Source organism: Sceloporus occidentalis, unplaced genomic scaffold (genome assembly GCF_023333645.1).
Source record: "Sceloporus occidentalis isolate IW3139 unplaced genomic scaffold, rSceOcc1.0.p SCAF_79, whole genome shotgun sequence".
NCBI lineage: Eukaryota > Metazoa > Chordata > Lepidosauria > Squamata > Phrynosomatidae > Sceloporus > Sceloporus occidentalis.
In genome coordinates, this window is record NW_028317059.1 from 1977312 (window position 1) to 2002951 (window position 25640).

The 25640-nt window shown below is 41.8% G+C and overlaps 1 protein-coding gene across 2 annotated transcripts in view; it reads left to right on the forward strand.

The window, feature by feature from the left end:
• Positions 1-19132, forward strand: part of LOC149285385 (guanine nucleotide-binding protein G(i) subunit alpha-2) — a 29946-nt gene extending 10814 nt beyond the window's left edge. The window contains exons 1-8 of one of the 2 annotated variants that reach the window (XM_089495427.1): positions 8694-8703; positions 10487-10529; positions 10871-11012; positions 12197-12357; positions 15251-15379; positions 17173-17302; positions 18307-18460; positions 18942-19132. In XM_089495427.1, coding sequence (XP_089351553.1) covers positions 8697-8703; positions 10487-10529; positions 10871-11012; positions 12197-12357; positions 15251-15379; positions 17173-17302; positions 18307-18460; positions 18942-19132 — 957 coding nt within the window. In that variant the 5' untranslated portion in view covers positions 8694-8696. Of the gene's footprint in view, positions 1-8693; positions 8704-10486; positions 10530-10870; positions 11013-12196; positions 12358-15250; positions 15380-17172; positions 17303-18306; positions 18461-18941 lie in introns of those variants that run through there. The other variant, XM_089495425.1, reaches the window with a different exon arrangement.
• Positions 19133-25640: the final 6508 nt, after the last annotated feature.

The following is a 25640-nucleotide window of genomic DNA, read 5'->3' on the forward strand; positions in this document are numbered from 1 at the left end:
TTAATGGCAACGTAAGCTTTACCTAATATATCAGCTGGTCCTAGTCTATCTATTGTAATTTTGTAAGACCCTTTGAATATATATACTGTATGATGTTGGTGCTATATAAATAAAAGATGATAATAATGTAGTCAAATAGGGTTCCAACTACTTTTTTTGGCTATCAGAAAGCGATAAATAAAACCGAAGACAAGCAATTTCTAAATGAAATATTATTGTAATAGAAAAAAATTCTTTATTCTGAAATAAGATAATTGTTTTACTAGTAAAACAGTTATCAATATTTTGGTTCACCTATTGTAAAATACTTTTTATGCCGGGTGGTAAGGTTGGCAACATCATTAACGACATGCTATTTGTTGCTCTGGTGTCTGCACCTTTCGCACCAGGATTTTTAATATACGATCAATTATTTTAATTGGTGGACTGTATATGATTTATAAATATAACCTACAAAAATAAAACATCTGTAAAGCATACTGTGTATGCTTTTTATCCTCTTTCTCTTCAACTACTTCTAATGTAATTATACATCTTGGCAGGCTCCTTAGTCTTATTCTTAGTCTAAACGTTCTAAATTAATAATGTATGTCTGTTTAATCTTTAAGATCTTTGAAACTTTTCTTCCTCCAAATGTTCCCTTTTTGCTTATCAGATCCTTAATAGTTGGTTAGACTGAAGCATTCAATCCAATCGTATGCTCCTTCATTGCTGTGATTACCACAAAAGGCATAAGGAGAACTTCTACTTACAAATATTAGTCATTACACGTTTTAAAGGTAATTAAACCTCTACTTTTTAAGTATATAATTGAAGTAACATACAAAGCAAAACTCACTTCACTAGCCAGTGGAATCTGGAATTAATAATAAGATTACGGAATGCGTTGGACGGCTCGTACTCAGGATATCACATGGTGCCTTTCCTAATATTGTTTGTGAGATAGTAATGCCTCGTGACGAGTACATTCTTTTATAGAAACGGTTGGTGGTTGCGTGCGCTCATGGTCTCCTTTATAAAGTGAGAGTAGCCACTTATGTCTTTGATATAACTTGCATGTTATTTTTCTTTTTGCATAAATTATTGTAATCCAGATTATATTCTTGGGTGTCTGCGAGGGCCAGACTTGCTCAACATTTAGCACAGATGGGTCTGTTTAGATGTGACTACAAACTAATTCAATTTGAAAGAGCGTTTTTCTCACCTATTTTTATTATAGTGGCAAAAATAGACTTCTCTCTCATTTTCTCTTCCCGCTGTTCGCGTCTACTGAAACAAGAAGTGCATGTAAGTACAATTCCTGCACATGTACTGCAGCACTGACATTAAAATGGGAGTTAGGTGCATGCGTTCAGCCAACATACTCACTGGCCACTTTGTCAGATGCACCTGAGTTTACAGAGAATGGTCTGAAAAAGAGCGGCAGTTGTGTGGACAAAAATGCCTTGATGTCAGAGGAGAATGGGCAGGCTGGTTCGAGATGAGAGAAAGGCAACAGTAACTCAAATAACCGCTCGTTACAACCAAGGTATGCAGAATACCATCTCTGAACGCGCAACACGTCGAACCTTGAAGCAGGTGGGCTACAGCAGCAGAAGACCACACCGGGTGCCACTCCTGTCAGCTAAGAACTGGAAACTGAGGCTACAATTCACACAGGCTCATCAAAATTGGACAATGGAAGACTGGAAGAACGTTGCCATTCAGATGACAGGGTCAGACTTTGGCGTAAACAACACGAAAGCATGGATCCATCCTGCCTGGTATCAATGGTCCAGGCTGGTGGTGGTAGTGGTGTAATAGTGTGGGGGACATTTCCTTGGCACACATTGGGCCCCTTAGTACCAGTTGAGCATTGTTTAAACATGACAGCCTACCTGAGTATTGTTGCTAACCATGTCCATTACTTTTTGACCACAGTCTACCCATCTTCTGATGGCTACTTCCAGCAGGATAATGCACCATGTCACAAAGCTCACATCATCTCCACCTGGTTTCTCGATCATGACAATGAGGTCACTGAACTCCAATGGCCTCATAGTCACCATATCTCAATCCAATCGAGCACCTTTGGGATGCGGTGGAACGGGAGATTCACATCATGGATGTGCAGCCGACCAATCTGCAGTAACTGCGTGATGCCATCATGTCCGTATGGACAAAAAATGTTTCCAGCACCTTGTAGAAAGTATGCCACGAAGGCAAAAGGGGGTCCAACCCGGTACTAGCAAGGTGTCTCTAATAAAGTGGCCAGTGAGTGTATATGCAATTGGCTACTGAAAGCATCTTGAGTATGAGCAAGTACATCTCACACATTAAGGGACACTTAATCATGAATTATGGATTTCTAAATCCCAGTGGCATTCCTCTCCAATAGGAGGGACCTGGAGCTGTATAACGCACAGTTGAATTGGGAAGCGTTTTCTGGCTCCTCTTGCAGGACAAGCTCAGAGAAGTTGGTCACTCCTCATAAGGTATAGTGAGAATGATACAATATTCACCTCTCCTACAAACTCATGAGTTTATATTCTGTTTTAACAATACAATATTTTCAGAAACATGTGGTGCTTTATGTTCTACAGAAGCGTAGTTGTTCTGCTGATTCTGATGGAAATTAACTTATTAAAATATTTGTTGCTTTGAGGGTGATCTGAGCATTTTATAGGGACCTGAATAATTTTATGTAGTGTCCTTGCAGTGCCCTTGTTTAAACAGTCCTTTCCTGTTCTCATTCTCTGACCTCAGAATTACCCCTCTCCTGGGCAACTCTAGTCTTTTTGCTAAACTGTTTGGGCTGAAATGTATGTACAGTATTGTGCAATAGTTTCAGGCAGTTGTGAAAGACAAATGCTGTAAAAATATTTAAAACCTACAAAGTGAGAGAACCGAAGAAAAACTAAATCAATTCAATATTCATGTGACCACCCTTTGACCTTCAACACAGCATAAATTCTTCTAGGTACACTTGCAGAAAGTCAGGGATTTCGCAGGCATATAGTTAGGTTGATGATTAAACAATTATACCAAACTGGTGCTAATGATCCTCAATTTAATCTGTACGTTGAAACACAAACATTAACTGAAACAGAAACAGCCGTGTAAGAGGGTAAAACCGGGTGAGGAATAGCCAGACTCACTAACAAGGTTGCTAAAGACAGTTTAATATCAAAAGTCATGCCATGGCGAAACTGAGCACAGCAACAAGACACAAGGTAGTTATACTCCATCAGCAAGGTCTCTCTCCCAGACAGAATCTTCAAGGCAGGGGGGTTTGCCGATGTTCTGTCCAAGCTCTTTTAAAGGAATGCAAATGTCGGAATACTGTAGACGCAGTGGTTGACAAAGGAGACAGTGCAGCAGATAAAAAACACATCATGCTTACTTCCCTTCGCAACTAGAAGTGGTGGTGTGGCCCCCACAGAGCCCTGACCTCAAGATGACTGGGATTACATGAGGAGAGAAGCAACTGAGGCTGCCTAAATCCACAGAGAACTATAAAAATGCTAGGGACGATTTTGCCAAGGTATTAATCACAGCAGAGAGAAAAAAATAACTTTTTAATGACATTGAGCATCTTAAGTCAAAAATTACTTTCCAGCTTTTATAGTTTTTATGAAGTCTGTCCTGTTTGTTCATGTTTTATTCCTGCACCATTGGCGGATTTGTCTAGATCAGCAAATGCCTGTTGGGTTTCAGTCTGCTGCAGCAGGTAGCCCCTTATTTGAAGACTCAGAGTTTCTTTGTATGGAGCTCATTCTTCTTCGTTCTTACAATATCTGGCCCAACTTGTTTGTTGATGTGTGGCTACAATGTAGCAATGAATTTTAGAGAAGAGATCGTAGAGAAGAGACCGTCCTGGTCATTGTTTCTTTTATTTTAGAAAAGCATTGACTTTGTAAGAAATACATACACAGTGCCTTATCATCATAAAACTCTTTAAATCTTTAATTTTATGTAAATGTATTGAGTACTCACCTGCCCATGATCCTCTGATACTCTCTAGCCTTAGCCCTTGCCACCTGAAAGGCTACTGAAGTTTGGAAGACTTCAGTGATTACGTTGCACACAACATTGCGTGGAAGCGCCATTTTAAAAAGGAACTCCACCGCAATGCATCATCTTAAGAGCTACATGTTGATGTGGAGCATCTTTCCAGTCTGTCCTTATACGATCACAAACACATGCGCCAGTCCGATCACAAAATCATGAGCAAATCTTCATTACCTGCACAAGTGGGTACCCGATCTTCTAGCATGTGAAGTGTTAAACGAGGCCTTCTATGTAACGAGTCTCCGCTGTGGCCTGTCTGTTCCCCTCTTTGTGTATCCAGGCAACGACAGGAAGTGTATACCCAGTTTTTTTTTTTTTGTTTGTAATAAATTTGATAATGTGCATAAACACGGCCTTGTACATGGAGCTCTCGCCTTGTAAACACAAGCGTGTGTGTTGGTGAGATACATAGCAGCGCGGTATGTAAGCAGGGCTGCTCCAGCCTTTGATAAATCGCAAGCGAGGCAGCCTGGTGTCGCCGTGCGAGCCGGAACAGTTTATCCAGAGGTGGTGCACTGCCTGCAGGATTTATTAGTCAGGAAGCTGGGTTTCATGTTGAGGTTTCCCGTCCTCTCAGGGTGATCTGCTTTGTGTATGGAACTAGGCTTCCTATGGCTACTGCGGTATAACTTATTTATATTATGATTATACAGCAGGGTACAAAGAAAGATGTCTGCAGGTAACAAAAGTAATAAAATACTACACTATACCGAGGCAAAGGCTCATAAGCGTTCTGCTGCCCGTATCGGCAGCATGGGTTTGTTGGACGTTGCAGGGATACTGCTACTAAATACTATGTATGCCAGGCCCGCCAGGAGCCCGTACAGAAGTGTGTAATGGACAAGACTGGCTCCATTCTTGCATAACCCAAGGTCTGTCTCAGCTGGCTCATTCTCGCCACTGGCTGGCTTACCAACATTTAATCGTTATTATTGGGGCTGTTATATCTTGGCATATTCCTGACCCTGTTCTGTGCATTCAATCCCCGATGTGCTTGTAGGCTAGACTTTGATTACAGCTTCAGTACATCCACATCATTTTAGTTAGATACTGTTGTGCTGTGACGTTCATCTGGATCGGCGCCGTGTCACAATCTCTAGAACATGTATTTTATACTTTCCACTTATTAGGTATCAAAGCGGACTTTGAATAAAGTTTCCCCCAGAGACAAGTAGACAGCCTGGGAATTTTTTTCTGTGATTAGTACAAAATTAAAATGACTGTATCGGACCCAGAGAAGATAGTGGAAAGAAGCCTGTGATGTCCTGGAAGTGATAACTTCCAAAATAAAAATCTATTCAACTGGAAAATGGGGGGGTTTCTGGTAATCTTCACTGTATAAACAGACAGCACATCCCTGTGATTTAATGTATATATTTATGTTAATGGACCCCTCCCTGTCTGGCTCCTTCATCTTTTGTATAGTTTTTGTCCATCAACACATACAGACACACAGTGCATTTAACTGCGTAGTGTAGTTCAGAAGCCCCACGTATGTCAGCCCACCCTTTCCCAATCTTCTAACAATGGCAGGGCCACTTGTTATTACTATATAAACACGTGTTTGCCCTTTTCCTGTGTTGAAAGCCCTGTAGCTAAAATAAGAAGAATCAAACACATTAATATGTATAATGTATGTACAGCGTGTCCCCAGGTGATGCAGGGTCACGGCGATGTTTATGGAGACGAGCAGGGATCTCCTCTTTCTTCTGTTTAGTTATTCCACAAAGGACTCTGTGTTCCCAGTAACAGTACTGGCTGTGAAGTCGTACAATCACATTTCTAACTGGTCTTCTCAAAGACCAAATATGTAAGGCCAGTGACAGAATCTAATGCCCACACTAGATTGTGGTTTTTTTCATCAGCCATTTTTTGTATTTCAGAGCAGGGGGACGTTTGTTGGTTTGTCTTCATCCATGCGTTTATGGTCCGTGGACCACCTTCGTTGCATGTCATTGCTTAGCTTGCAGCCAATCACATAACAGTATTTTAAAAGTAGATTTTAATGTAGTATTTATGTGTTAGTCTTTCGCCATAAGAAACCCTTAAAAGGGTTGTGTGGTGGTCACATCTTATTTATAGGGCGTCGCTCGCCTGAATCACAGGACTCTCACCCTCTCCCGCACCGCATCTTGCGTCTCTTCCTCCAGCACTGGGTGTGCCTCAGGAAAGACCTCCGCTTCCTGCATTCGACTCTGGTGTTAACCCTTCATCTGTCATGCAAGTGCTTTCAGTGCTGGGGGGGGTGTATCGGCAACCCCCAATGTTTTAGAACTGTTGGGATAAGATTTATATACAAAATGACTTCAAATACAGAGCAGTTTATAAACTCTGATACAGTAATAAATCTCAACCATAAAAGTTATTGCGCTAGCGCCATAAAGTTGATCACAGTCTTATATGAAAACGTTCTTCTCTCTGTTGCTGTCTTCTGTCACTTCAGCAGTCAATCTGATTTCTGTCTGTTAAATAAAAGAATAAGGAAGAACCTGCCAAGAGGTTCATGGGGGTCAGACTTGTTTGGCCCCTGGATTTGGAGTCAAGATTATAGTTATTGGATCTTCATCCCAGATATAAAGGCTGGGCATCCTCTGTTCATATAAACAACTGTAGCTACATGTCTGTAGTTCTTTACAGTGGGTTAGCCACGGCTCCGGCAGACGTGCTGATTTCTTCCTTTGGCATCTGACGTTATTTCCTACAGAAACCCCCATGCAAACGCTAAAATCTCTAATTTGCCGTCTGTGATTTCCTAGCCTGCCAGCGGTACCCGCTGGGTTCGGTGCTGGAACCGGCTGCCGGGGAGGCATGGGTGGGTGTAAGTAAGTTGGCAATGATTTAACGCATGCACTCAAGTGCTGGCAAAAAAAAATGGAGTAAATGAGAGGGGGCAAATATTGGCTTCCCCGCACCTGCCAGGGAATTGTTACCGTAATGTAAACCAATTTTTTATTTTTTTTTTGGTAATAAAAATATGAATCAAATTCAATCTTTAGATTTGCTATTTTGGCTCTTCTTTTGTGCTAGCATAATCTCCCAGCATTTCATACCGTTGCCATGGAGATGAGTCATCGGGTTTGCTGCTGTGGAAGAATGCACTGGGAGAGCATACACGTTCCCATTCAATGCTCATGTGTGGGTGCTAACCTGGCGTTCCTGACTCACTGGGGCTGATACGATGAACCAGTGATGCCAAGAAAAGTGTCCTATTTGTCAGGGACTGAAATAATTGGGCGTCTGTCTCTTTAAATGTGATTGACTTTAGTCGCACCGCATCAGATGCACCCCACGGAATGTGCACGCTGCGGATTGAGAGACACCACAAGCATTATTCTGCAGTGATTTCTCTTCCTTTCCTTTGCCGTGTTTGTCATCTCCAGGATAGGAAATTTCCATGAGTCTGTGTCTAGCTTGCTATAAAAAAAAAAATAAGACAAGTAGAAGAATTCTGCCGTTCTGTATTTATGACGCTAGGTGTTCCAGCAATCTGGTTTTCTCTGGTGGACATCGGTGGCATTTTTTCCAGTTCTGTCTAAATTTAATGTCTGCTTATATTCAAGTAACCGCTGCTGTAACACGAAGCCCTGATGGGAGGCTGCCACGGCTGCCATTGTACGGTATTTTGGAACGTAAAATTAGATGTTTTCTGTCTTTATGATAATCTCACGTTTCAGAAATGTTTGGCCAGAATGTGAAGATTGAAATGGCGCAGCTCTGTAATTTACATTACATCACAGGCAGAGCGCTGGCCAGCAGTATGCGGGATATATCCCGTGTAAGGGAGCCATGTATTTAGTTATACATCACACAGAGTACAGGGCGGATTGGGGTGGCCTCTTAACGGTGGAAAGGTAGACAGTCTAATGTCCATGACACCCCTGTAAAGGATACTTTTTAATATGCGTTCTGCCAAAACAGGGGAAACATGAAGTTGGAGCTCTTAGTGGCCACGAAGAGGCTGTCCTGAAGCAGCAGCTGCCCATCTCTATGATCTTGCTATTCTTGTCACTGATTGGCTGCTAGAAACAGCCAGTAAGTGGCAGGAAAGTGCCCCCCATTGAATTTAATGGCTGCACTTTCCACACCTGTGCACTGGGGTCTTAATAGACCCCCGCATGCTGAGTTCCCTGAGCAAGCGCTGGAGCTGGAGGCGAGTTTATCCGTCCTGAACACATCTCCTACACGGCATTTATTATTGGGTGTTTTAACGTCTTTTCCACCTTATATTGTGATTATTCCTCCCTGTTGTTATCTGCTCCTCTTATGTTGGTTTTTCCATAATCCGCAGATTTTGGCAATTCTTCCTTCAAATAATTTTTTGTAACCATTAAGCTACACTGATTGAAATTCAAAAAGCACAAGCTAAAGATTTAGTTCATTTATTTTAGGTGTTTCAATGTGGCTGGGGTCTTGTGAGTCTGGCCCCTTCCAAGCTCAATTCTTTTTGTGGCATGTTTTAGTAAGAAGGTGATTAGGGCAGTAGATGCGGGGTAAATCTTGGCTCGGGCGTACCGGGGGCACGAGGCATAGCTGGCACTACCCCCTTGATTGGCTTATTGCGGGTGAGATAATGTTCCAGGATAAAGAGTTTAGCGATACACAGGAGATCAGATTAGAGCAGATTATATGCTAACAAGCGGCTAATCATGCTGGGTAAAAAGCGCATTTATACTCATCGGGGGCAATATGCAGATGGTCAGAGAAACTGGCACTATCTGCGCACAAAGCTCTCTGTATTATATGTGTTTAGCCTGGGTATTGGAGCAAGTGGAGCGTTTTATAACAGAGGACTAATTTAGAGGTTGCCGTGACTGCCGCAGATGGCTCTGCCATCCCAAAATATATATTTCTAAATATATATATATATATATTTAAATGGAGTTGGACAAAACTGGAGAAAGACAGAGCGTATTATAAGCAAGTTTAACTTTATTTTTTTTTTTTAATACATTAATAATAAAAAAAATAAATAAAAATAAAATAGGTGCCGGCAGTAAAATATTTTTTGCTACCAGATCCAATTTATGCCCGCACCCCTACAAAGCTGGGAAAAAATTTAGGTGCTGCCTAGCATCTGTTCACACGGCACATGGTTTGCCGTTTTTGGGGTGGGCGTCATACATCACCTGGTTGTATATATTTTGTATGCTGCTGCTCAGGCTTCCACTGATGTGCATCGGTAGTGGATATGTGAGCTGAAAACTGGCGTTGTTGGCTTCTGGTGGACTGTAGGAGCAAATGGTCGGTGGACACAAAGTGTTTATTGTGCTTCGGGCAGGGCCAGTTGTGATATGGACCCTTTGCAGCTGTCTCGGCGTGTATGTGTGACGCAAGCAGTGCTGGACCCGGTGTGAACAATTGGCCAGAAAACAGTATTGAGTGTAGCTCCCGCTAGTCTATGCACTGCACTGTAAATCTCTATACATTAAATGTATATGCGTGATGAGTGGAGCTTTGTACCTCTTCATACACCAAAACCACTCCAACTACAATACGTTTAGTGCAGCCGCACCCTCTGCCAGCAGTACATGCGGTTAAAGCTCTCGGCCTTTGCATGTCGTCTGTTTTCTTGCTTTGAATAACCTCATAGAGCTGGAACTTTTCGGACAGTCAGCTGCTTTTTAATTAATCCTAAGCCTCTCCTGCTTTCCCTGCTGCAAGACAATCAAGGAGAGGACCTTCGCTCTGTCTGTCCGATCACGTCTTCCTCTCCGCTTCTTTGATATCCGTACACATGGATGCCCTTCTTTTAGCCACGTAGGCATGAAGTAGTAAAATGCGCCTTTATGATTGTCCGTCCCCTAAATTCTACATAAAATTGGTGGCTGAGGCTCACCGGTCCTGTCTTGCTCACTCGGCTTATCTACTTAAGAGGGAGTTTGCAGAAAAGTTGCAGTTTCATCTGACTAAATTTCATTTAACATTATTAAGGGCCGACCTCAATGAGCTTTTAAATAGCTTGGCTTGCCCTGTATAAAGCATGTTTGAGTCAGGGAGATTTCATGAAAGCCCCTTCACTGATTGAACTATGCATTATGCAGGGCCAGATCAGCTTCTGATAGAGAACTTTGCCAGGAATGACTGTTTATAATACAGAGTGAATTCAAGGAGTTGATCTGCAAACACCATCGTTAACGGCATGTAATACTCTCTGATATTACTGTCACCGGTTTGGGTGTTTCTGTTTCTTGTAGTACCTGATGTGCAGAGGGTTGAAAGCGTTCTTTAAGCATTGTGGCTCGGAAGCCTGTATCGTGAGAAGTCATGGGTGGGATGCACACGTGCTTCGCTCGCGTCCTGTCTTCGCTCGCGTCCTGTCTTCCTGTCCTCGCTTGTGCGGTGATCACTGTATGCAGGGCATAGGATGTGTGTTTGAAAAAAAAAAAATGCTTGTGTGGAAGGCCGATTATAACTAGATGTTTTTATGTCTCATCAGGTGCGGGGGAGTCTGGAAAGAGTACCATCGTCAAACAGATGAAGTAAGCACTCTGTATATACATTTTATAGTTACACACTCCTGTACACACTGAGCAGGGTAGGCATATATCTGGGCATTTGTTGAAGCTTTAGAGTGTCTCACATAGAACTCCATTATGGGGAATGCAGCTTTATAAACGGAATAGAAATAACATGACTGTTCTTTTAAAAAGACAATCCCAGGGCCCAGAAAAACTGTATATTGGAAGTTGGGGTTGACGAATATTTGTTCCGTCTCGGGGGGGGGGGGGGGCGACTTGGGTTCCATAATAACCGTCACATCTGTGAGAGGAAGCTCTATCCTCTATGGTGCCAGATTACTAACCCGGCTCTCTCCCACCAGGATCATACATGAGGACGGGTATTCAGAAGAGGAGTGCCGGCAGTACCGCGCCGTGGTATACAGCAACACCATTCAGTCCATCATGGCAATTATCAAGGCTATGGGGAACCTGAAGATTGATTTTGGAGATGCTGCCCGAGCGGTACGTGTCTGGTATTGATCCGTACTGTGTGTATATGTGGGTCGGGGGCTGAGTTTCATCTACTCAGCTAGATGTGTATCTTTAATATCGCTTTTGATAATAAACAATAGAAATTATTTTTTAATCTACGCTTGAAGCCACATTAGTCTCTTTTTAGCACTAATATGTACGCTTGACAAAGAGTCAGAAGCTCACATGATCCCACTTGGTTGATCTATCCGCACATCACGTAAAGCTGCAGCGTCCCGTCCCCCTTATGCTTTCAAGCTGTCGATGTATAACTCCAGCGTGAGCGGTCTGAATATCATGGAGATAATTAGCAGGTGGAACATCGGTCACAGAGGGGCTGTGTAATCTAATTAGGAGCGGGATCCTGGGAGCCGGGGACCTTGTTAAGTGCTGACCTTGTTAAATTCCTCCCTGGGGATGTTTAGCTCCATCTCATCTGATCTCCCCTGATGTTAATGGTCTTTAACCCCGCTAAACACGAGTCTGACAGATATCAGCTATTAACCTTTTCATATTTCATTTACAAAACATTGATGTGCCTAAAAATCCTACCATGTATTGCACGCAAATTTGTTTATTTAGAGATTCTGTTATTTAAAGAGGGTAAAATATACTTACCAGTTTTCTCAGGCTGCCTGCAAAAGGCAACAATGTTTAAGTGCATGAATGCTGCGATAACCTGCCTGCCCAATTACAATTTCTGATTTTGCTGCCTTCCAAGTTGCTTGTATAGAAGAAAAAATGACCTCTTCTTATCTAAACAATTAAAGCTGATGTCTGTTTTCACAAAGTACATTTTTTATTATTCAGCGTGCGTAATGAATCTATTAACATAAGAGATATGTATTAGAATCCCTAATGCATGCATCTTATTCTCGGTATTTGCATTGTTATTCCTCCCTATGATGGTTTGCTGCCCTATTACCGGTAAGTTCCGAATCCATTATGGTGGAAGCTGTTTGGGTCTCTTTGTCCGCTGACTGGGAACACATCAGGATTGAAAGTAGTGATATGGGAACCCTGGACTGGTCTTTGTGGTGTCGTTTCTCCAATGCATTCTGATATTCTCCTCTCCGCTCATTGTCATCTTTTATTGTACTCCGTCCATTCCCCCATTGTCCTTAGATCCAGTCACTGACCCCATGCTTCCACATCCTTCCCCTTTCCCCACTCAGGATGACGCCAGACAGCTCTTCGCACTGTCCTGCACAGCTGAAGAGCAGGGCATACTGCCGGATGACTTGGCTGGAGTGATTAGAAGACTATGGGCAGACCAAGGAGTGCAGGCCTGTTTTAATCGTTCCAGGGAGTACCAGCTCAATGACTCTGCTGCATAGTAAGTGCGCTGGATGCATTGCATTCGTTTGCACACTGCTTGTTTCTGGGCTCTCGTTCGGCTGGGACGTAATGTCCGTCGGTGTCCTCCTCTTTCTACCTAAATAAACCTTTGCTTTGCAACTGGTCATATACCCAGGGGGGTCACACAACATTTTTTTCAAGCACCCTTATCAGTATCGTCTCTTGAGCACATGGCGTAGAACAGTGGTGTCCACTGCTGCAGGACTACATTTCCCATAATGCTCCTTCACCTCAATGGCTGGCATAGGAGTACTCCTGCAGCAGCTGGAGGGCCACTGGTTGGACACCCTTGGCCTAGTACCCCCGGCAAATGGTAACACAGATGACGTTCAGGCAACAGTCTCCCTTTTCCTGGCTCTATAGCATAGACCGCATGGTATGAAAACGGCGCCATCTATTGGTCGCGTGACTTATCTCTACTGCCCTGTCTCTACATTTGTATACTGCCATATTTTTAACCCCATGTTGGCTGGTCCGTTACCTAATCCTATCCTTGTCAGCATTAGTGTTTTGTATTTGGCAATAAATTGTTTTATATATTTTAACCGCACTGATATGTTGGCAGTCTGAAGTCTGGATTTAAACAAATAACCCACGCTGTGATCGTTTGATTCCAGACCAAGGACATTTTGCAGACCACCTCATCAGAGTGTTTCAGTTGAACCCGTGCCCTCGCAGGTGTGAAAGCGAGATGGCAGGGAGCGGTGACGATATTAAAATACTGATTTGCATGTGGTGTATTCCTGGATGCAAATTCACTGCAGGCTTTTCTCAGCTCCCACATGCTTTCCATTGACCCTTAACTGATCTTAACCCCATACCGCTTGCTGTTTTTTGTGGAGGTTTGTGATAATCCTTTCGTTGCAAAACACCAAATTATGTGGTCCGAGAGGTTGGGATGTAGCAGTGGCAACCACTAGATACCCCAGATGCTAATGAGCTACAATCCCCATTATCCTCCGTAAAGAGACGCAGGCTGCGTACCTTGCCATGGCTGGTGATGGTTCGTGTGGGTAATATTATTCCTTTTGCCCAACCTGATTGCTATAATTGTGTTTATCATCTCATCAGCACTATATATTTAACCCATCCAACGCCGGTTCCATAGTCCCCGTCCAGCTGAAGACTCGTCATTGTGGTTATGTTTCTATGTAAAGCAGATCTTTGCATGGACAGCTGTTTGGGAGCTTGGTGTAACCAGATCATCCAGTGTCTTATGTTTCTAAATTGTTCCAAAACAAAAGCCAGGGCAGAAAATGCAAATTCTTTCTCCCGGCTCCATCACCTCCCATGTATCCTCTGTGTGCAAAATAAATAGCGTGTGGCAGTAGAGAAAAACCTAGTGGTCCAGGGTTTTCTCACATGTTCAGAATGGCTATACCATACTCGGTACATACAGATGTTTCATTATAGGCAATACAACCCCCAACCCCCCCCCCCCCCGCACCAACGATAAGCTATTACTTGGTCCATAAAGACTGTATTGGCATCCCCAAAAACGCCTTGGATGTCTAACGCGACTTTTCATTGCTGTTCTTTCATCTACGTTGGCCTTTATCCTCTCGCAGGTGCTGATGGTTCTGGTAAACTGGGGTCAAAGCTGTAGCATCGTATGGTACCAGGGCTTGAGTGTAAGGCGCCAATAATGGCTTAGACAAAACAAACCCAATACTGATCCCAGTATCTTGCAAACCTTATCACGCTCCAGAGATTCTCCAGAAGATTGGATCTGGTCTACACAATGGCGTTGAAGTTACGTGGGAACAAACAGGCTGCTGTTCCTGAGCATAAAGACCATCTTTACCATCCCACAGTATACTTGTTGTATAGCATAAACCTCATCATATGCTGCTCTGTAGTTATATTATTGCTGTATTATTTTAACTCCAAATAGAATTCTAATTCCTTGTGAAGATGGAGTCCCCATAGCCTTGTTTGCAGCTTTCCCGTAGAGGTTTAGTCTGCTAAGTATCTGTGTACGATAATCTATTTTTCCTCTCGCCATCATACTATTCCTCCAGCAGCTGCATAATTGGCTCATTAGAGCCCCAAACCAGGGTAAATCAGTATTAATTAGCAGGGTGGTAAGTGACGACCTCCGTAGGGGTTTAATTGTTCGTACGCATCGGTTTCCCCCACGAGACCCGAGCATGTCAGGACCCAGAATGCAGGTCTCTTTCCGACGAGCCTTGTGCTCCCTGGGACAGGGACAGGGCCTTGTTAGCAAGTAACGAGCGGATGCACATTGATTTAATTGTTTATAAGTGTTTAAGCCCCGGTGTAGATTACGTTTGTCACCGTTGCCTAAATCTGCAAACGTGTGCTAGAAAATCTGGGATTCCCAATGAGAAAAATACATTAAAATAAATTTAAAAATATATATAATTTAAAAGGTATTTTAGTAGGAGAATACCTTCTATGGGAGTCATAATGCTATAAGGGTAACCTAACCCCCTCCCCTATTTATTACACAGCGTCATCCATGGGTAGTAAGTAATGTGGTCCATGTAAGTTTATTTTATTACCCAGACCATTAGTCTCTTGTACTTGGAACCTAATGTTTTTGCAAAAACTGCAATAAATCTGAAAAGTATCTGCTTTGGTTAATTTAAGGTAATAGTTCTCATATTGATAAGGTACCCTTTCGAAGCTCTGCCTTTATTGTTAAATAAATAAATAAATAAAAAAACCCTATAAAAAACAAACAATACAAAATACTGTAGAGGTTTGATTTCATTTCTATTTTCAATTACACCCCCGCCTTCCGAGCAAATCGTTGATTGGACATGGAAGTGATCTTATGAAATTTCTGAAAACGGCTGACCTAGGCTGCCATATTTGTAACGTTTTTAATTCCTCCCCGTCTGCAGTTATCTCAATGATCTGGAGAGAATTGCACGGTCAGACTATGTACCGACTCAGCAGGACGTTCTTAGGACGCGAGTGAAAACTACAGGCATCGTCGAGACGCATTTCACCTTTAAAGATCTGCATTTCAAGTAAGTTTCCCGTATTATGTCTATCATCTGGTCTAGGTGCGTGCGAGCGTGTCGCCCAACCACGGGGACATGATGCTTTTGACCAAGTGCTGCTAGAAGAACCAGATGTGAAAGGAAAGGGTGGTAGATTCTTTAATTGTAGGCTAGAGCAGGCGTGTCCAACCTGCGGCCCTCCAGCTGCTGCAGGACTACATCTCCCATAATGCTCTTTCAGCTAAGGGGCTGGCTGAGGAGTATGGGAAATTTAGTCCTTCAGCAGCTGGAGGGCTCCCTCCATGTCCCAGCGTGACATCAATATGTCTGCTTTCCACACACAGTGTTAGCCGATCGGCAGCTGGTTAGCGGTAAGTATATCATGTATCCGGAGATATACTTGGCCAAACAATCTCCTGCATGGGAAAAAAAAGCTTGTGGGCAGGAGAAGGGGGCAAACGCACGATGGCCAGAGAGCGTAATATCGATGTGACGATGTCAAACCACTTCACACGTTATTTGGAGTATGTGCCTTGAAACCCGTTACCTGACCAACTTGGCTACTTAGAACCGATCCAGACCGCACTGTAAGTTTGGGTGAGAAATTAAAATAAATAGAACATTTAAAAATGTAAACCCTTGTTTAAAAAATAGTTAGGAGGAAAACCAGCCCAGTTCACGATAGTTTGCTCGTTGTTTCCATGTTTGGGAAGTGTTTACATACTTCTGTTTTTTTGTTTATTGTGAGATGGACCAGCAGAATACTGTAGGAACGGGAGAGTTTATTCTCCCTGCAGGATAATCCTCTCCAATTTATCTCTGTTGATTCAATCTCTCTCTGTTTGGGGAAAACGTATCTGTCCGCAGAACACACAAAAAAGCCCAAACCATCCAAAAATACGGATCCACCCATGTTTTAATTTAACGCTTAACTAAAATATTTTCATGATGCCAGCTGTGAGCTTAGTTGTTTAATTGTTGGGAGTAATGCCCGACGCGAGAGACTGAATAAGTATATTCTGGAACTCTTTGGCATTCAGCGGGGTCTTTATTCAAGTAGCTGACTGCCTCAAACATGACGTGCGTTCTAACCACATATGCCTGTGCTGGAGAGATCACATTGCTGCAGTGATGTCTTTATCGGGTGTACAGGGGCTGACACACAAGTCGCAACACACGCTAAAAATGAAATCTGTCTATTGGAGAGCTCAGTGCGTCCACGGATGCACATCTGTTGTCAATTACATCGACATCTCCTCCGTATACCGCATATTAAGGCTTTGAAATGCTGTGCAGGGAAATTAAACATTTGGCTCTAGCAATGACTACACTGAGTGACGAAAAGACAGAATAAAGCTGCCGCAAACTGTTTTTTAATGGAAAATAAAGCATATTTTATGTCAGAATTCTCAAATATATGTAGATTTAACGTCCTTTACAGAGGTATACTATGAAATGCAACCTACATACAGCCAAACTATCTCAAACGATTCAATCTCACTGTCATCAGCTAGAGTGACGAACACTCAGCTCAGTAATCGTCATCAGCCGGAGTGACCACTCAACCCCACGAGGCACGTTCACACTCACTACTCACTGACTAATCATAATGACCGCTCTCGGCCATGTTGACGTACACTCATGCATACACACCATGCTGAGTCAAACTAGCATGGGTTCAATGAGGGCTAAGAGTATGTTGTGCAAAACTGACACATTCTGCCCAGCCCGTACACCTGCAGCAGGGTAAATATTCGGGTGAGGGACAACTGCGAAGGTAGAGACTGGATGATGCATTGCCTGTTATCTTTTTATTTTAGGATGTTTGATGTTGGTGGCCAGCGATCTGAAAGAAAGAAGTGGATTCACTGCTTCGAGGGCGTGACAGCCATCATTTTCTGTGTGGCGCTCAGTGCCTATGATCTGGTGCTGGCAGAAGATGAGGAGATGGTGAGTAACGGAGAAGGTGAAACGATGTCCGTTGTGTAGAAACATAGATTTGGATGGAAGAACTATTCCCTCCATCTAGTCTGTCCAAATCTCCAAACTTTGGTACTTTTGTTTGACGACCCATGCATGTTTGGGTTCCATCTCTCTATTTACGTCTACCACTTTTGCTGGAAGGTTCTATCACTGTGAATTGCAGCTTCTTACGTTACATCTATTTTATGTCATCTACTAAATGTCAAGCATATGACGTGTTTATAACATTTCTCCTCCTTTTGAAATAAACATCCCTTGTGTACTTTGTTGATTCCCTTTATGGCATGTCTCGGCAAAACCCAGGTCACCAGGGAGAGAATTGCTTCCCGGCGCCTGCTGGACACAAGAAGCCGCTCTGTGCGGGTTTTATGTCCAGCAGCCATCGAGAGCAGGAGTTAGCAATGTCACGTGATGCGGCAGTATAGCATGGCCGCTCCTGCATGTTCAGGGGCTTGCTTGACTCCCTTGATATATGCTTTATATATACACGCTTTGCCCCAGTTTCTTTGGTTAGTTGGGATCTGGTGAGAGATAACAGGGGGATTCTAATGTCTTCCATTGCAGCTAGTAGAGTTTATAGGTAGGTTTTTGTCTTATTAGCTATGTAAATAGCATGTATTGTAAAAGCATTAGACTGCAGTTCCCTTCATCCAACATATATCTTAAAAACTTCCCCAGCGCATCATGCTTGGGTTACAGTGTTTATCTTTGCACTACCGGGTAGCCATTGGCTGTGAACAAATGTCCCTTTGAGCATTAATGCATCTTTCTGCTCATGTAGAAGCCCACTAAAGTTTATCTTGTTTTGTAATATACCACGGAGAGTCTAGTGTGTTATGGACCTTGGTTGGTTACAGTGTCCAGGTTTTACTGTACAGCCGAGGCCATTACTGCTGACAGTTTTACATGTTCCCCCCCCACCCCCTTTGTTATAAATTGACGTGAACCCTTTTGCTGTCTCTTTTTCACAGAACCGCATGCATGAGAGCATGAAGCTATTTGACAGCATCTGCAACAACAAATGGTTCACAGAGACATCCATTATCCTCTTCCTCAACAAGAAGGACCTGTTTGAGGAGAAGATCACACACAGCCCCCTCACCATCTGCTTCCCAGAATACACAGGTACACTTCCTTGCCCCCCTTTTTTTTTTTTTTTTTTTGAGACCTCTTACCTTACTTAGGGTGTCTAGGCCCTGGACTCTCTCATCTTCATCTTGTTTTACTTTGGTAGCTAAGTGAAATGGATATAGTTGTGTTTGCTAAACAGAAGATGGAGTCCATTGTCAAAGTTTATACCTTTTTTATTTGGCCGATGTAAAGTCACATAAGACCTTGTGGTCTCTTCTTCAGATGTAAGAAGAACTTATGCCATAACCCAATACAAAGTATCAACGTCACTTGCTAGTTTCATTCCTCTTGTGTATGTTCCCTTCCACTGCCCTTGTTTACTCCTGTAGTGTGTGTATATATACTGTATTTTCTGTACTTTGTTACATATTGTGGTGTTTTCTTTTCTAACAAGTTCCTGTAGTTTCATTTGAAACTTTCCATTAGCCAATTTGTCCCCTTTTAACCAGAGCTTCTTGTTCTCTTCCCCACCCAGGTGCTAATCAGTATGATGAAGCAGCCAGTTATATCCAGAGTAAATTTGAGGACCTGAACAAGAGGCGCGATACAAAAGAGATTTACACACATTTCACGTGTGCGACTGACACAAAGAACGTACAATTTGTGTTTGACGCAGTGACAGATGTGATCATCAAAAACAACCTTAAGGACTGTGGTTTATTCTGAGTCCGAGGTGAGGGAAAGAATATATAATAACGTCAACAGAAGAAAGTAACATCGCTATTAATACATTGTATATATTGCACTCCAGTATGTTAAGCCACTAAGCATTAGCAGATCTTATGTTCTTTCCTCTCAAGGTTTTATCATAAAAAAACAAACACAAAGCTTTTTACAGTTCTATGGCAACATCCTATCAGTGCCTGCTTTTGCATATGACTGTTGTTTTACATGAATTTCAGTGGAGTGTTTGGACGTTTACTAGGAGGAATGATGCTTCTAATGCTGCGTTTAGTTACAAACATTACATTAAGCAGAACGCCACCTTTAATGCATTGTGTGTTCTACATTAGTTACAAAATCAATGTAATTCTAAATTGGATACTTACTGGGTGATTTCTTTTTCTTTTTCAGGATTGTGTGTGTCAATGCTGTCTGTGGATTGGGGGATTTTACCCTTCTGGATTTTACAGTTTTTATCCCGAGTTTGTTGCATTTTGTAATTAACCCTTCCTCTGCTGGATTGAAGTCTGCCGAGCAGAGCCATGCACTATGCAAGGCTGTGCTTCGGAGTCCATGCTTGGCAGCGATTGGTTGTAAACTTTTTTTTTTTTTTTTTTTTTTTTTTTTACAAGGGGCCTTCTGCTCTTCAGTTTAACCCTTCTGGCACCTCTAGCCTCACAGCTAGCCTAAAACACTCCTTAGTAGGCTTGGTTAGGGAAATGTTTTGGAACCTGAACATGCCGCAGCCTCTCCCATTCCATGATGGCCTTGAAGATTTGAATACTGTACGTTTTGAAGCACTAAAGCCATTGACCCAACATTGGAGCTATCTGCCTTTAGGGGTTTAAAATTAACGTCCTTGGTTACATGGACAGATATGAGCAGGCCAGAAAACTGCAAGCCCAAGCAAAGGTTTAGCCAGTTTCCTGCCATGGGCATGGAGTAGGTTATCTTAATGGCTGTTACTTGGGCTTTCAGCATTCCAGTCTGGCACTGAAGAGGTTAAATAGTTTATCCATGTAGTCTCTGCTTGTAAAACACTGTACTGTGTGTTAACTATTTTTCTAAGAAGGTCCAGTGCACTCACCTGTGGCTTCTTTTAGTGGCAGGGTTAACTTACATTCCGGCACCACTGCTATATTGTAGAGCGTGCACTTCCAGCCATGAAGGGTTTAACCCCAACACGCAAACTCACATTCCTTTTTAAGGTGTCATAACAAAACAAAAAAAACATGGAAAAAATAAAAATGAGAAACTAGAATATTTTAGCTGGGGAGGAATAACCTCTACTGTTGTGGGGGTGATTTATATAGGGTGTCTCCCCAGGGAGGAATCTACCAGTAGCTTTTGTGCCTTCAGCTGTTCTGTGTGTTCTTCTTTTTTTTTTTTTTTTTTTTTTTTTTTTATATTTTATTTTTATCTTAATAAATATTGTAACTTTAGCTCAGCACACAACAGGATAATATTAATAGCTGCCTCTTGCTCCTTGTTACTGTCTTTCCTTCTATTCCTTGCGGTCTGTCGTCTTATATACAGTTCTCCTGCTCCTTTTCGTTTCATTTCATGCTGTCCTCCCTTCCCACAGATGGGACCTTCTTTACTACATCCCATCAAATGCTTTCCATTTAACATTGGTGGCAAGATTCTATGCTGGTGGACTTCTATCAGACACATTTCCTGCTTAAGCACAGATGGCCCGATCACAATGCCTGATATTATGACTATTGTGTATAAGCAGGGATATCCTTAATTTGGAGCCATAGCAGTAGAGTCCTGGCTATTGTCCCTCTGTCTCAAGATGAACACTCAGTTTGACAAATAGTTTCTTTATGAATACTGTAGCTCTAAAAAAGAGAAGAAGGGAGAGATGGACAGTGTGGAGGTAGTTGGGGGATATGAGTTAAAGGGCTGCGGTATGTTTTTGAGGCAGCGACAAGGAAGCGTAACTCGGATACAAGCATTGCAAAGAGAAACTGTCACTAAATAAATGCAAAGCATGATAATATTCATAACATTATGGCAGGCAAGTGTAGAGATCAAGAGGATTTTTAATGTGCTAGTTCACTGATCTCATGACCTTACCATATGACCCCTATAGAAAAACTTATTATATTCCAATGTAGACTTTTTATGGGCTTCTGGATCAGTCTTTTGATGTTCAGAACTCAAGACTGTTCTGAGGGTAATGAGACAAAAATGTACCTTGATCTGTTATTTCATTTGCCGTTCTTCTAGCAAAGTTTATTTTTTTAAAGTGCTTACTAATGCCGCATATGCGTGGAAGCAGTGTGGGTGAGAGCGGCATACTGAGCCGTTATACCCGAACAGTTGCTGTAGAAAATTTTGTGGGAAGGGAAGTTGCCAAGACATGGATGAAGAGAGAGGAGGACTGCCTAATGTACATTGCTTTTTACTCCCTGCAGGATCTGTACCGCGTCTCATTCTTCACAGTTGTCTTGATCTTTTTTTTTTTTTCCTTCTGAAATTGTTCAGAGTTTTAAATAATAAAATGTAGAAAGTAATCCTTGTCTCTATTCATATTGTTTTCCACCAAATTCTGGAATAATAATTATTGGATAATCAAGAAGTTAATTTGAAAGCAATTAACAGGTATTGGGTATGGTGAGACAAATCGAGACAGCAGTGTGAAGGTAAACTACACAAATCATCATATTAACCATAGGTGTCCTAATTATTTAGGTATGCAGAGCTCCTAAGATGTTATCAAGAACATGAAAAGGCTTATATTATCCATAGTCAGATGGTTTGCTTAGCTGAAATGGACCATACCATCCTGGTTCGAAGGAGTTATTATACAATGATACACACACTATGCAAGTAGGCATATGCATAAATCAGAGGCTCAACTTCTCGAACCCTCTTTGCTACATCTGTTGCAACCCCTTACATAAAATTACTGCAGTTTTTTGGACATGAAAAAACTGCAATACTGCACATTTACTGCAGTATTACTGCACTTTTTTTTTTATATTGCAAACCTACAGTTGTACTTCAATGTACTTCAGCTTTATTGCATTTGTACTTCCGTACAAAAATAACTGCAGTAAAACTGCAGTACAGTGAAGTACAAATGCAGTAAATGTGCAGTAAAAGTGCAGTATTGCAGTTTTTTCATGTCCAAAAAACTGCAGTAATTTTTTCGTAAGGGACGTTCTAGAAAAAGACAGTTTAATTACAGAAATTTTCAGTTTCGTTATTAAGTAGAAAATGATTTTATCCCATTAAGATTACCTTTCCATGTTCCATCACTCCTTGATAAAGGAGAAGCTACAAGTAAAAAAACAAACTTGTAGTTGAAAAGGCTTATTAAGTTTATTTACAGCTCCAAATGCAATTACATTATTCCCTGGATCATGATCCCCATTGGGAAATCTAATTGCTCTAACAAAGTATATATCTGCGGTTTACAAGTGCAACCTGGGTGCGTAATGGATTCCACATTGTACTGCCTTTCCTTTTAAACAGATACTTTACTATGCTAAGGTCACTTTCTGAAAGCTCTTTGGTATTGTAGCTTTGTTTATCAGTAAATAATGGAATTTCAAAAGAATTGTTAAGACCTCTGAACCCATCCCAGGTTTTCAGCGTGTTACCAGGTGAGCTCTCTATCTATAGCTAATGTGCCTCTTACTTGGGAGACCCAGTCGGTGGCTACATAGGTTGAAAGAAAGCAAGTCCTTCAAGTTCAGCCTTTCCTTAGTACTCTTATCTGTTGATCCAGAAGAAGATAAAGCAAAACCAAACCTGGCATTATCCAAAGAAGCAAAAATAATCCTCAACGCTACATACGATAAAGTAAAATTGTTGTAAGGCATCCAACTTTTATTGAAAGTAGCAACTGAATCCACAAAAACCATCTCGTTTGATTGCATTAGACATCTTAACAGCCCCGGGTGTAATAAAAGAAAACACACCTTTCCCAGACCCTTAGAGGAAGTCCCTCTTGTGTATATGCACTTCTGAGTAAATCGGTCCCCAGTTAGGTTTTTATGTTGTCCTTGAGCATACTTGGATATGGTAACCATTTCCTTACATAGACCCCTTTCCTCCCAAGTAAACAAGCCCAATTTGCAAATTCTTCAAATACCCATCTCTAAACCCTTTACAGTATCAGCCTATTTTATGAACTGGTTCCCGCGTTTGCGCGGTATATTCAAGTTATGGTCTTAACAAAAGTATATAAAGTGGAAATGTTGTACACTTATTACCTTTTTGAAAACATTGGTTGCTTTAGCAGCAACTTGCTGTGAGACTGCCCTGCAGGAAACCTGATCCCCCTCCATAGTTGCTTTTCCGCATCAATGTTGATTTTACATTTAGCAAGCTCTACCTCTAGCGGGTAACTCTACTGAATAATTTGACCAACTGGGAAATGTTCTATCAATTGCTACTTTGTATTATGTCCGTCAACCAGTTCTGTAGCCATATATGCCCTTTCAATCCTATGTGTTTTAATGGGTATAGTAAGGTATTGTGTGGCATGGTTCCAAAGTCATCTCCCTGGTCCAATCGAGTTAGTTTGACGTGGCTTGTTTTATGATGTTGCATAGAACAATTTCCTGGATATCACCCCTTAGACCAGCTTTAAATAGTTATGGATGCTGTCTTTGTGCAGCATCATCTGTCCTAGGACCGAGCCAGGAACATAAGATAAGACTCAAAATCCTAAAGGATCGGGAGTGTTTAAGTCAGCTTGGCTCTGACTTTCTTCTACTCTTGATGATCCTGTCCAAATCTTACGATGGTTATACTTTCACTCAGTTGACCAGTTTCCCATTTGCAAAACATGAGACACTATTTTCATTGTTTAAAATTTAGTAAAAATGTTTCCCCTCAGGTTTTTTAAACATACTGTAAGTGATCTATAAATTGTACCCTGTCAAATGTGTTTGCAAAACTTTAAAATGACAAATCACTTCTAGCATTGTGTCAAAACTTACATGTGATCTGTCGTGCTATAAAATATTTATATATTATGAACAGCGTCCCTTTGCAATTCTTGAAATAGCTTCAATATAATTGACGTCAGAGGAAAATATTTAGTGGATCCAGGAGAGTATCGTTTTTTGTTTAACTCTTTCCATCAGCTTTAGTCCATTAAAGAAGCAAAGGGTAAGTTTTTTTTTAAATGACACAATTTCTGCTCATAATTACTTAGTTGCAACATAGGCTCGCTAAATTAAGATTTATTCTTATACTTTTCATGCTAAATGATGAGTGAAACATGCAAGTGAGGATTAAGTAACACAAACACAGATGCATTTAATCAAAAGGGCAATTTTGCCAATACCCTTTTGGGATATGAATTTGTTAAACTATACTAGTTGAGCGACCTTTGAAGTTATTCACTAAAGGGAGAGATATTTCTGCTCCTTGTCTTCATGATACATTATGAAAGGCCAACCCAGTGAGCTTCCATTGCAGGGAGAGTTTGGCTGACCCTGTAAAATGTATAGTTAAATCAGTGAGATTTCTCTAATGTCTCCTCACCCATTGACCCATTATGTATTATAACAAGGCCAACTTAGCCCTTCTTGCTGGGTACATTTGCTAGGAAATGCCCTTCATAATGAACAGTAAAATCAAGGTGTTAAAAGCACAAGTCTCTTGCAAACTTACCTGGCAACTCATAGTTTAGTGAATAAACCCCATAGAGGCACAGATTCTGGCTTCCTTCAGGTAACCTGACAATGCCCGCGGCTGTATGGTACCTTCTGTATTTCCTTGTTACTGTAGGCATCTTGTTGGCTATATGTGGAACTAGAAATAAAACACACTCAAACACACTTTAGACAGTGGTGTAAAGTCTTCAATTGAAAAAAGCCCAGGGAGATTTTGTCTCATCACCAGCACTCCACAAAGCAAGGTCCATAAAGACATGGTGGGACATGGTGTGTTTGGTGTAGAAGATCTTGACCAGCTGCACAGAGCCCTGACCTCAAGCCCATGGAACACCTTTGGGATGAACTGGAACGGAGATTGCTAACCGGACCTTCTCGTCCAACATCAGTGTCTGACCTCACAAATACTCTACTGGATGAATGGGCAAAAATTCTCACAGAGATGCTCCAAACTCATGTGGAATGCCTTCCCAGAAGAGTAGAAGCTGTTATAGCTGGAAAGGGGGACCAACTTCATATTATGTATGTCTACGTATTTTGAATGAAATGTCATCAAAGTCGTTGTTGGTGTAATGGTCAGGTGTCCCAATACTTTTGTCCATATAGTGTATCTTGTAGGTCACCTCGTGGATTGCATTATGCGGGGTAAATTCAGCCATTATTGTATGTCATTTATAAAGAATAGTGAAGTCAAGAAGTTCTGGAACTCTCCTGCAATCTCACCGGAAATGTCCTGCTTTAGTTAACCCCACAACGGGGTTTGTTAAGAACAGCTGGTTTAGGACCATTTTTTGGACTCATTATGCACTGTAAAAGACAAACCTCAGCGGGCTTCTGCTGCAGGAAGGGATGAGCTTTCCCTGCATAAT